General features: G+C 47.3%; 2 protein-coding genes across 2 annotated transcripts in view; both read right to left on the bottom strand.

Annotated features, from left to right (window-relative positions):
* Window positions 1-12624, bottom strand: part of BAIAP2L1 (BAR/IMD domain containing adaptor protein 2 like 1) — a 70090-nt gene that overhangs the window by 11403 nt on the left and 46063 nt on the right. The window contains exons 7-12 of the mRNA XM_035130832.2: window positions 6894-7046; window positions 4835-5002; window positions 3871-4021; window positions 3285-3492; window positions 2422-2499; window positions 612-789 (exon numbers count right to left, since the gene is read on the bottom strand). Coding sequence (XP_034986723.1) covers window positions 612-789; window positions 2422-2499; window positions 3285-3492; window positions 3871-4021; window positions 4835-5002; window positions 6894-7046 — 936 coding nt within the window. The remainder of the gene's footprint in view (window positions 1-611; window positions 790-2421; window positions 2500-3284; window positions 3493-3870; window positions 4022-4834; window positions 5003-6893; window positions 7047-12624) is intronic.
* Window positions 7053-12466, bottom strand: LOC132593179 (uncharacterized protein K02A2.6-like). The gene has a single exon (XM_060282612.1). It carries the CDS (start codon window positions 11607-11609, stop codon window positions 7533-7535), a length of 4077 nt encoding a protein of 1358 aa, XP_060138595.1. The 5' UTR covers window positions 11610-12466; the 3' UTR covers window positions 7053-7532.

The following is a 12624-nucleotide window of genomic DNA, read 5'->3' as shown; positions in this document are numbered from 1 at the left end:
AAGCTACATATTGACAAGAGTACTCAGACTATGCTGCAGATTCCAATTTTATACCAGGATTTTAGTGGCATGCGATTTGATCAATAAGAAGGTAGGATGCATTCCACTTGATCTCTTATCCAGTTCAAACACCTGACACCTGAAATGCTAATTAAAGTTGCTGTAGCTATTAAATATTTAATTCTGTCCTACTGGCTCTCCATTTAATTCAGGTACAGTAACTAGCTGAGAACCCTGTCTAGCAATTAATTTGATGGAAAGATGTACATCTGGAATCAAGAGAAAATTTGCTATGGAATTACATACATTTAGGACTAGTAAGTAATCTGTCTCATTGTGTGTGCTTTAGCTCTAAAACCTGTTATAGGAAAGCACATGAAACCTTTCAAGGAAGATTAAAAATAAATATGCAATATGCATTCCCCCCAAATATTTTTGAAGACTATGTTCCAGAGAAATGCTACTTACTGGTTGCTATTATGGAGTCAAATATATGAAAGAGAGGTGGATATAATCTCATATTTCATGAGGATATTTCCATGTCCATTGAGATTTGCACAAAACTAAACAATGCTTCAAAAGGCAGCATGCAAATTCACAGCTATACTCACAAGAGCGGTACTTTCTGGTTTGGCTACTGGTGTTTTTAGAGTAGAACTTTTCGAAGATTCCAGCCTTGCTTCTGAAGTTGCTCTTGTTTGTCCAGGTACCAAGTAATCTGGTGGGGGAAGGATAACCGTACCTCTCTCTGCTAAGTTTACTGAGCTGATGCTTCGGATAGGTGCAGAACTAAAGGGAAGAAAACCAACCATTAAAATTAATAGAAACAATGAGCAGGGCAGTTCCAGCTCACTGTGAATTTCCTTTTTGCTCCTTGGGGTTAGAGCAGTTGATTTTTATAGATAGAGCCTTCAGGGATTATATTTTTCTGAGGGGAAGAAACAGTGTCTTCCCATTTGGAATTAGGAATGTGAAGTATAGCTAATTTAGCAACACATATAGCCAACTCAAGAAGAATGACAGGCAGAAGAATGTGTCCAAGGGTCAAAACTACTGTGCATTTGTGGTCCTTAAAACTTTGTTTATGCTCAGAAAACTGCAATGGGCGGAAAGAGATGAGTGTACTATTACAGACTTACCTGTGCCTTCCAAGAAAGAAGCCCGTGTTTGCCAAAATCCACTGTGTCTGTTAATGCTTGCACACACTTACAGATAGATTAAACAGAGCCTACAAGTGGGAAATTACCCATTGGGTCTGACATGCAGTTTATGTTGCCCTGTGTGACAAGCTACTGTGCACCCAGTACCTTACCTTCCAAGTTCCGGACTGCAGAATCCGGGACAGGCAGCCATTTTACACCGGAAGTTGCATCGATGTAACTTCCGGTGTTGCTTTGCCCTTCTATGGGCACCCAAAATGGCCGCCGCCCAAAAGTCACTTGTACGCATGTCAGGAAGTGTGCCGACGCAACTTCCGGTGTCGCTTCACCCATCTATGGGCACCAAAATGGGCGCCGCCAACACCGGATGTCACGTCTATGCACTTCCGGACATGTGTAGATGCGACTTTTGAAGCTGGCGGCGGCCATTTTTGGTGCCCATAGAAGGGCAAATCGGAAAGAATAAAAATGGCCGCCAACAGGAGAAAATAATGGAGAAAAACGGGAGACGAAGTGATACAGGGGACCACCGGGAAAAGGTAAGAAAAAAGGGGTTTTCCCGGGGGAAACGGGAGACTTGGCAGCTATGCCCAGTACAGCAGGTGTAAACTTGAACTGAATTTAGATTGCGTTTGCTTAGCACTATGTGAGGCCTGGTATGGTAGTGTTGGACTAAACTGGGGTGGGTTTAATTCTATTGCCCGCTCAACCATGAACTTTACTGAGTGGCGTTGGGCTAATTGCTGTCTCTCAACCTGACTCCACCCACAGGGTTGCTGTGAATGTAAGTTTGAAGCATGGGGGAAGAACCATGTCTGCCACTATGAATTCATGGGAGAAAGGATGGGATAAAGATATAACTAATGTAGCATGGGGTAGTTCCATTAATTTCAACGGGGCTACTTATTTGGGGTTGGTTAGAGTGGTCCAAGTATAACAAGATGGGGCATAAAGAAAGGTATAAAAGTAAGTAATAATGTTTAAGCAAGATCATAGATGGAATCTACACACATATAAAAATGCTGTGAAAATGCTTTTTAAAAAATGTTTTGAAAAATACATTGAATTTGGCATAGCTCACTGTTGCCACCTAGTGTCACATTTGTACATTGCACCTTACAACACATTTAAAACGTTTTATTTGCAGCTGTACAGCTGAGTCTATAGTTATATTTAGGGAGACTGCTTTTATCTTTTGTTCAAGCACATCCCTTGAAAGTGTTAAAATGTGTTATATAAATTCCAGGGGAAACAGTATTACCTTGGCACTGGCACACGAATTGCCTCCTCCACTGGTTCTTCCAGAGGCTTTGTGTATGATGAGGGAAACCATCCTTTTCTAGAATGGAATGTAACAATAAATTACCACCTTATGGAAGCTCCAATTCGTATCCTTTAAAGCAACTGCACTGTATGGAATAGCAGTAGACACGCCAGGATTGCTTTGTGCTCCCTCTAGGTTCAGAGGCAGGATGCAGTTGAATTCCAGTTGCTGGAGAACAGCAGGGGAAGGGAGCTCATGTCCTGAGTGTGGGCTTTCTGGAAGCATCTGTTGTGCCACTGTGAGACACAGGATGCTTCCAACATATTCCCAGGATGATTTATTTAAAAAAGGCAATGACATTAAAACGTAAATGCAAAAACTTAAATGAAAAGGGCATAAAAAGCAGCATAATGCAGTCAGTGGGATTGAAGCTGTAGCTAAAAAGCTCTGGACAATAAAAATGGACCTTGCCTGGTGCCAAAAGGGCAATGCTGTAAGTGCCAGGCAAACCTGCGTGGGGACAGAAATACGCAACTGGGCTCTGGTATCTCTTACTATCTTCATCTCAGATACTCTGAAGACCGACAGTACACCTTCTATTGAAGATCATAAAATAAGGGCAGGTATGTATACAGTCAGGTGGTCCTTCAAATATGCTTGGGGTTCTTAATTCTGATTTTAAAATTACAAAACTGCTCCAGCATCAAAATTTCCCTGTAGGTCCATCTGGCATTCCTACAGCTGACAGCATCCAGAACGTTAAAGCATCATTAACAATATAAAAAAGGGGGGGGAGAGAGCTCCATTGCTTTAAAACTCTCTTCTCATCTTGGAATCAGGAGACATGTGGATTAACTTACGCTTTAGTCACATCATGTTCTCCATACAGCCAGCCATCTCTTTCTTCAGATATAAGTAGTGTGATGATATCTCCCTGTGCAAAACTAAGTAGAGTCTTGTTACTCTCAGCGGTGTGGGGAAATATTGTTTTAACTTTTGGCCGTTTCATTATATTTAGTCCTGTAGCAACAGAGGTTGATCGTAATAAACTGGAATCATCTGCGTGATCTGATTAACAAAAAACAGCAACACAGAACTGGATCAAACAAAAACAAGTTAAAATGGAATTGATTAACAACAGTGAACACTTTTCCTATCCTCACTCAAACTTCCAATTAACTATGGGATTAAGTGCAAGAATTAAGTTAAGTTTTCGTATTTTAACTTTTGTATGTTTTTAAGTATGGTTGTATTTATTTTAATTATTTTATTGTTTTAGCTTTCATAAACCGCTTCGAGGTGGGTTTTTTTTTACAATCAAGTGGTGTATAAATTTTATGAAACAAATACATTAACTAAAATAGTCATTTTCACAAGAATATGCCTTTTCAACACACACACACACACACACACACACACACACACACACACACACACACAGCTTACCTGTTGAATGATTTAATCTCTCTGAAGGTGTCTTTGGAGCCATTGACGGGTTGTTAAACATGTCAACTAAAGGACTGGTATAGGCTCTGCCTGTGGGTGCAGGGGGTACTCTGGGGGAACTTCTATGAAGCGAATCATAATTGTTTCCAAGCTATTGACACAAAATTAACATTAAGCATCAGTACAACGAAATAATGTCTTATATCAACAATTTTGTCCACATATGCAAACAGGAGTAGAAGGTTAAAAAACACTGGGGATCAACTCAGTGTAGATCCATTTTAATTAATTGGCACAACTAATATAGGTCTATGGGTCTATTCTGAACAGAACTCTGTTAGAGACAACCTGTCATTTTTCTTTGAATATTTCAGCAGCTGGGTTTAAAAACTTTATAGCATCCAGTATAAGGCATGATAAAAAGCACGTGGAGGGGGGAGATCTAGATCTCTACCCTTCCATATGGCCCACCAGTTGAAGACCAGAGCTCTAATGCCATTTGCCCCCATCAGCATGAACATAAAGCTTTGATAATGTGACTTAGTTGCTGCTTTAGAAGTCATAGGTTGTATTCAGCACAGCATTCAACTAACTGATTATTTTCTTGTGCAAGGAGAAATCTCTCTTGGTTCTCCCTCTGTATCCACTAGGGTAGAATCTACACACATATAAAAACCGTTCTGAAAATGCTTTGTTTTTAAGCATTTAAAAATATATATTGAATTTTCCATGAGGCTCACCGCTGCCATCTAGAGTCACATTGTATATTGCACTTAAAACACACTTAAAACGTTTTATTTGGAGCTGTATAGCTGAGTCCTAAGTCTGTTCTGTGGTTCTCGCAACTATTTAGTTGAATACTGCCCCATGTCTGGAACCTGGAATCATTTTAACACATTTCTCCTTTTCCCTACCCTGCTGTTGCCCTCAGGAAGGAGCTTGTAATCAACAGAGAATTCCTCACCATACTGCTTCTTTCTATCATTGGCGAAGGCAAAGGAGTTCCTGATATTGGAGTGGAGCCAGGCGTCTTAATCTCTTCTATCATGGTTATGATTTTCTCTGGCACTTTGGTAGCATCACTGCAAGTTTCTAGCCAGTTAGGCAACTTGGCGTTAAGCAACTCTGCGCACTACAAAAAATATGAGTGAGTTAAAAATAAGATTATATGCTTTTCAGATTAAAATTTTATCTGTGTGTACAGATATCTTTAGTTCAAGGTTCCTGCTAAATTCTATTGGCAATGTGAACTACCGTGTTTCCCCCTTTTTAATACGTAGCCATAAAGTAAGCCATGGCAGCATTTTTTAGGAGTTGCTATATCTAAGACACCCCCCGAAAATAAGACATACCTCTCATACCGTGTACAGCGAGAACGCCGAGCGCCCCAGCCAGCCAGCGGGACCCAGCCAGCCAGCGGGGCCTGGAACCAGCTGCTGCAGCGGCAAGCCACCTGCCGGAACAGGCGGCTGCAGAGTGGAGCGCTCTGCAGCGCTGAGCGCTCAGAGCGCCCAGCAGCGCCGGGCGGAGCGCCCAGCAGCGCCGGGCGGAGCGCCCAGCCACCCGCCTGGCCTCTTCCTGGTCCAGCCGAGGAGGCCTGCCGCCCCGCCGCCGGAACAGGCGGCTGCAGAGTGGAGCGCTCTGCAGTGCCGGGCGGAGCGCCCAGCCAGCGGCCTGGCCTCTTCCTGGCCCGGCCGAGGAGGCCTGCCGCCCCGCCGCCGGAACAGGCGGCTGCAGAGTGGAGCGTTCCGCAGCGCCGAGCGCTCGGAACGTCCAGCAGCACCGGGCGGAGTGCCGAGCCAGAGCGCATGGCCCAAGGCAGAGCGGCGGCGGGAGCCCCGCTGGCCCTGCCAGGGTGACGGGCGGCGGCGGGAACCCTGCTGGCCCCTTCCGCGCCGCCGGAACGTTGTGGGCCGCATGGCCCAAGGCAGAGCGGCGGTGGGAGCCACGCTGGCCCTGCCAGGGTGACGGGCGGCGGCGGGAACCCTGCTGGCCCCTTCCGCGCCGCCGGAACGTTGTGGGCCGCATGGCCCAAGGCAGAGCGGCGGCGGCGGGAGGCTCGCGGGGCCTTCCACGGCGCTGGGGCGCGGACGGCGGCGGAAGCACTCCTGGCCCCTTCCGCCCCGCCGGAGCGGCGTGGGCTGCATGGCCCGCCGCCGGAATGTTGTGGGCAGGGAAGCAGGAGGTAGGCAGGCAGGCGGGCTGGGCGATGGGCCCGTGGCTGCGCTCGGCGGGGCCGGTAGTAAGCTCAACGCTAGCCTGCGCCAGCCTGCACCAGGGGCTCCGGCTCAGTCCGTTGCCGGCGCACGGCGCCTCGTCGTGGCCGGGATCTGGGTCATGGTTAGGTGAGTGCCCTCCCAAAGCGGCGCCCAGGACGAGGCTGCCTCTGAGCATGCACATCCCCCCCCCCGCCAGTCCAGTCTTGGAAAGCTGGGGTGGGTTTATAGCTGGGGATGGGGTGGTCTCTGAGCATGCACAAAGTGCCTCCCTCACTGCTGCCTTTGCTCTTTTTTCCTTGTTTCTTTTTAAAAGCAGTTGCTCCCCAGGGTGGGTCCATAATAAAAATCGTAATAAAAAATTAAGACATCCCCTGAAAATAAGACACCTTGTGTTTTTTTGAGGAAAAAAAGTTATTAGACGGTGTCTTAAAAAAGGGGAAACACGGTATAACATACTGTAGCACCTGCATATAGCTTGTTTGGAAAAAATATACTTCCCCATCACAGAAATGCAGTGCTTTATGTATGATTTCCTATAGAAAATAAAAATAAAATTCTGTATGAAACATGCTTACTTTATAGGGTCATAGTCACAAACAATAAACCACCGCAGGCTCCATGTTGTGGCTTGAAATTTTCATTTACAGGTAAAGTTTTTCCAATAATTTAAATGTTTTGTGTCACAATCAAAGAAAATGGAGCCTAAAATGAATGCCTTTAGAGTGTAATCTGTGTTGTGGAAAACCTCAGCATCCCCACAAAACAATTTTTTTCTGACTACTTAGCGTCTCCTCTCATACTAACCTCTACATGGTAATAGTTCATGTGTTGAGCAAAACTGCAGTGCTTGTCAACCAGAAAACAGAATCTTTTTTTCTCTTCGAGTAGAGCTTCTCTGCAACCTTCAGCAATAAATCTTTGAATATCACTCTGTCGAGAAGTCACCGTTTCCAAATACTAAATAAAATAATAAATAATAGATCACAACAGAGAAAACTTGACACATTCTTCTTACACAACTCGGATCCAATAGCAACCTTAATGTCTTAATCCATTCTCAAACAGAAATAAACAATGTGGTTGTTGTGACGTGGGGTTTGTGATTTCAGCTCTCTTGACAAAACATGCTGGAGACAGTTCTCTAGTAACAGCTCTTTATTAAAGTGAACAAGACTGAAGACTGAGGAGAGGAAAGCTACATTTATAGGGACAGGGGACTAGCTAGGAAGGGATACATTTTGGAGGGAACAATATCACGCAATCACAGTGCTGCCTTTTGGAGGAAACCAATAAGACAGAGGATCCAAATACAGCAGCTTAAATGAACCAATAGTAGCTGTACCCTCTGGGACCAAAAGGCAGTTACTTTATCCTAATGCAAATACAGACAATAATAATACAGATATAAAATCCTTTGACTCAATACACAACACCCCTCCCCCCCTAGTGAGCACAGCAGACGTAATCCCTCAGGTACTGTGGGGTCCTACAACTTCTACCTGATCTCCTGACAACAGGTGTTGCAGGTTCTGGATTGGGTGTTACCTGTGGTGGAGGAGCTGCTATAGGGGTTTCATCAGGAACAGAGGGAGTCCCAGACATCTCAGGGTCCCCGACCTGTACCTCGTCATCATGAGGACTAGCAGACCCTGGTTCATTTGCTGAAGCCCCTGGTGACTGCACCTCTGGACCATTTTCACTCTGGTCTCGCAGCTGTGCGTCATTAGCCAGGGATGAATTATCTGACTCCTCCCTGCTGAGCGCCCGGCGCCTCAGCTGATCTATATGTCTCTTCCAAACTTGCCCATTTTCCAAGGTCACATAATAGGACACAGGTCCACTAGCCCGGGTGATCACACCAGCCACCCACCGCGGACCTCGTGAATAGTTCCTCACCCAGACCAGATCTTCAGGGGCGAGATACCTTGTTGTGTCAGTCTCAGCCTGGGGGGTTGCTCTTGAATTACGGTTTGGCATTTTATCTGGGTGGACATAATCCAGCACCGTTACCAGTCTTCTACCTAAGAGCAGCTCGGCTGGCGACTTGCCCGTCGCAGTACACGGCGTCGCATGCTGCAAAAATAACATTCGCGCAATGCGAGCCGACCAGTTACCCTCCATTAAGCGCGCAATGGATTCTTTGGCTGTTCTTACCATGCGCTCAGCCTGCCCATTGGAGGATGGGTGAAAGGGCGCGGATGTGACCCCTCTTATGAAGTTATCAGCCAAGAATGCCCTGAATTCTTGGGATACAAAAGCTGCCCCATTATCTGATACAATGGTCTCAGGTAACCCGTGGGTAGCAAACAGCTGCCTCAACACCTTGATTACGGCAGCTGATGCCATGCTAGGGACCATCGCCACTTCTAACCATTTGGAATATGCATCAACGATAACCAAAAAGACCTTCCCTTGGAATGGCCCCGCAAAATCTATGTGCAGCCGGCTCCAGGGAGTCCTGGACTGCTCCCACCAGTGGACTGGTGCTCTGGCCACTTCTGGCCGCACCTCTTGGCATGCCTTGCATGTTCGTACCCATTGTTCTATGTTCTGGTCCATTCCAGGCCACCACACATAACATCGGGCTAGCGACTTCATCCTGACCATTCCCGGGTGTCCCATGTGAAGCGTCTCAAGAACCCTGTTTCTCAGTGGTGCTGGGATGATCACCCTATCTCCCCATAGGAGACAACCCTTATGCATGGACAATTCGTGCTGCCTTGTCACATAAGGCCTGAATTTTTCTTCATGCGGACCACCTGGCCACCCCCTCCCCACCCAAGTGAGCACACGGGAGAGAACAGCATCTTTCCTCGTTTTCTCAGCTATATCCGTAGCTGTTACAGGAGCCCCCGGAAGTGTTTCTAGCATCATAATGTGCTCCGCCGGAGCAGGATCCTCATTGCTCCCGCCAGGAAGGGGCAAGCGACTCAGCGCATCAGCATGGCACAATTGTTTCCCCGGCACATGGGTCAAGGTGTACTGGAACCCATTCAGGAATATTGACCAACGCAACATTCTGGGGGAGAGAATTTGTGGCGTTTGTTTGTTTGGGTTGAACAACCCTAACAGTGGTTTGTGGTCCGTTTCAATGGAGAATTGGCGACCGTACAAATAATCATAGAACCTTTTGATTCCAGACACAATAGCCAGTGCCTCTTTATCAATTTGAGCATAGTTGCGCTCCGTGGGCGACAACGTACGGGAATAGAAAGAGATGGGCTTTTCCGACCCATCCGGTTCCCTATGACTCAGCACAGCCCCCAGACCGTATTGAGAGGCATCACATGCCAGGACCAGCGGCTTTGACTCATCATAATGAGCAAGGACGCTCCTGCTACTCAGCATTCCTCGCAAGGAGTCAAAAGCCTTCTGCTGCTCCCGCCCCCATCGCCACACATTCTTTTTCTGCAATAGTCTATGTAATGGTTCAGCTACCGAAGCTTTCTGGGGTAAGAACGAATGATAAAAGTTAATAAGTCCCAGGAATGACTGCAACTCCGTCTTGTTCTGTGGTCGTGGTGCCTCGATGATGGCCTTAATCTTAGCATCTGTGGGGTGGATGCCTGATGCATCAATTTTAAACCCCAAGAAATCCACCGTTGGCACCCCAAAACTGCATTTTTCCTTTTTCAGTTGCAACCCCACCTCCTTGAACTTGAGCAACACTGCACGGACACGCGCAACCAGTTCCTGTGGGTCTTTTCCAGCAATCAAAACGTCATCAAAAAATGGCAAGACCCCCGGCAGACCTCTTAACAGGCGTTCCATGAGCCCTTGAAAAATCCCTGGGGCCACACAAACTCCGAACTGTAATCTGTTAACTCTGAACGCCCCTTTATGTGTGACAATAGTCTGTGCTTCCGCTGATTGTGGGGTTACTGGCAGCTGTTGGTAAGCTTGTGCCAGGTCAATTTTGGCGAACACCTTGCCCCCAGCCAGTTTAGCCAACAGATGTGATACAACTGGAATGGGGTATGAGTTTCCCCTGAGTGCCTTATTGATAGTACATTTGTAATCTGCACATATCCTGACTTCCCCATTTGCTTTAAGGGGCGTGACGATTGGAGTCTCCCACTTAGCAGAGTCCACGGGTGCGAGAACTCCCTGCTTGACCAATTTATCCAGCTCTGCCTCGATCTTGGGTTGCAGTGCAAATGGCACTCGCCTTGGTTTGAGTCGGATTGGAGCCACCCCGGGGTCCAACTCGAAGTCAACTGGGGGCCCTTTATAACAACCCAGTTTTCCATTAAAGAGACCAGCAAATTCCTTGCATAATACCTCGCTCATCTCAGGGCAGGTTTGGATTGAATTAAGCCCTGAGATACTCAGTCCCAGGGCAGGGAACCAGTCAGTGCCCAGGAGACTGGGGCGACTGCCCTTCGCAATCACCAGTTTGAGTACAGCCTGTTTGTCCCGGAACTGTACTCTCACGGCACACATTCCCATAACATGGATGCGGCCTGCTGAGTACGACTGCAAGGTTGCCGGAAAGGGCTCCAGAGGGGGCAACTTACCCCTGGGGAAGAATGTCTTCGCGGTCTGGTCTGACACGATGGTGAATGCAGATCCGGAGTCCACCTCCATGTCGCACTGCTGACCCTCAATCTTCACCTTGACGTGTGCCTTGCCTTGCGCTGGAAACTGCACGGCCCTCCCATTGATCTCCGTTACGTAGTGGCAGTCCTTTAGAAAACGAGTTGCTGTGGGCGGTCTGCGATGCTCCAGTCTAGGTGCTCCTGTCGCTCCCGACGCCGCCGATCTACAGACCCTGGCGATGTGACCCGTCTTTCCGCACGTCCGGCAGATAGCATCCCTGAAACGACAACTCTTCCTTTCATGGTTTCCGCCACAACCTGGGCAACTGCCTCGGCGATCTCTGTGCACTGTGCAGGCCTGACGCACCGACTCAACCCCACGGACTGGGCTCTGGCTTGGAGTAGCCTCTAGCTCGTCCATGGCATGCGCAACTTCTATCTGTGGCTTAGTGGCCTTGCGACTGGCATCAAGCTCCTCTCTTTCATAATTCTCCGTGGCGGTGGCCTCCTTCAAGGCTGAAGCAAGGGTAACCTCTTCTTTAGCCACGATGCGTCTTCTGGCTTTCTTGCTGCTCAGACCCCCAATAAACCGATCCAGGAGAGTCTCTTCCAGATTTTGGAAGCCGCAGTGCTGAGCGAGCTTCCGGAGTTCAGCCAGAAATGTGGATACAGACTCCCCAGCACGCTGCTGCCTCTTATGGAACTCCATCCGCCGGGCCATCTTGGTCTCAGTAGGCGCCAAGTGGCTTGTTAGGCAGGCAAGAATATCTTGGAGAGATGTCTCACTCAGCTTAGCTGGAGCAAGTAATGCCTTGGCTAGCTTGAAGGTCTCGGGCCCACAGTAGCTCAGGAATGTGGCCCTTCTTTTGCTGGCATCGGTGATCCCTTGAGCCACTGCGAAGAACTCGAAGCGTTCGACGTAGTCTTCCCAGGTGTGGGGCTCTGATGGCTGGAAGGGCTCCAATACCCTTGGACTCTCCATTGTCCTAGCGGGCAGGGTCGTCTTCTCAGCTGGCCAGTGAGTCTTGTTCTCAGCTGCAATCCGGACTCTGAGGCAGGGTTGTGTTTAACCGCTCCTCAGCATTCCGGATCCCACCTTCGTCGCCAGTTGTTGTGACGTGGGGTTTGTGATTTCAGCTCTCTTGACAAAACATGCTGGAGACAGTTCTCTAGTAACAGCTCTTTATTAAAGTGAACAAGACTGAAGACTGAGGAGAGGAAAGCTACATTTATAGGGACAGGGGACTAGCTAGGAAGGGATACATTTTGGAGGGAACAATATCACGCAATCACAGTGCTGCCTTTTGGAGGAAACCAATAAGACAGAGGATCCAAATACAACAGCTTAAATGAACCAATAGTAGCTGTACCCTCTGGGACCAAAAGGCAGTTACTTTATCCTAATGCAAATACAGACAATAATAATACAGATATAAAATCCTTTGACTCAATACACAACAGTGGTTGCCCTTCTCTGATCTAGCAATAAATTTATCACCTATAAATGCATTTATCTAAATGCTACATCTGCAAATCTACACAACACTTAATTATTTTTTCCTTCCAAGAGATACACAACATCACACCCTTTGAACTTAATCAAATCTAAGATACGGTCGTACCTTGGTTTTCAAACAGCTTAGTTCTTGAACATTTTGGCTCCCGAATGCCACAAACCCGGAAGTGAGTGTTCTGAATTTGCGAACTATTTTGGAAGCCGAACGTTCAACGGGGCTTCCACAGCTTCCGATTGCTGCAGGAGCTTCCTGCAGCCAATCCGAAGCTGCACTTTGGTTTCCAAATGTTTTGGAAGTCAAACAGACTTCTGGAATAAAATAAAAAAATTCCTTCAGTAGCACCTTAAAGACCAACTAAGTTTTTATTTTGGTATGAGCTTTCGTGTGCATGCACACTTCTTCAGATCCAGACCAACACGGCTACCTACCTGTAACCAGACTTCTGGAATGAATTCAGTTCGACTTCTGAGGTACGACTGT

This window comes from Zootoca vivipara, chromosome 14 (genome assembly GCF_963506605.1).
Source record: "Zootoca vivipara chromosome 14, rZooViv1.1, whole genome shotgun sequence".
NCBI lineage: Eukaryota > Metazoa > Chordata > Lepidosauria > Squamata > Lacertidae > Zootoca > Zootoca vivipara.
This window is presented reverse-complemented; position numbering and strand designations above follow the sequence as displayed.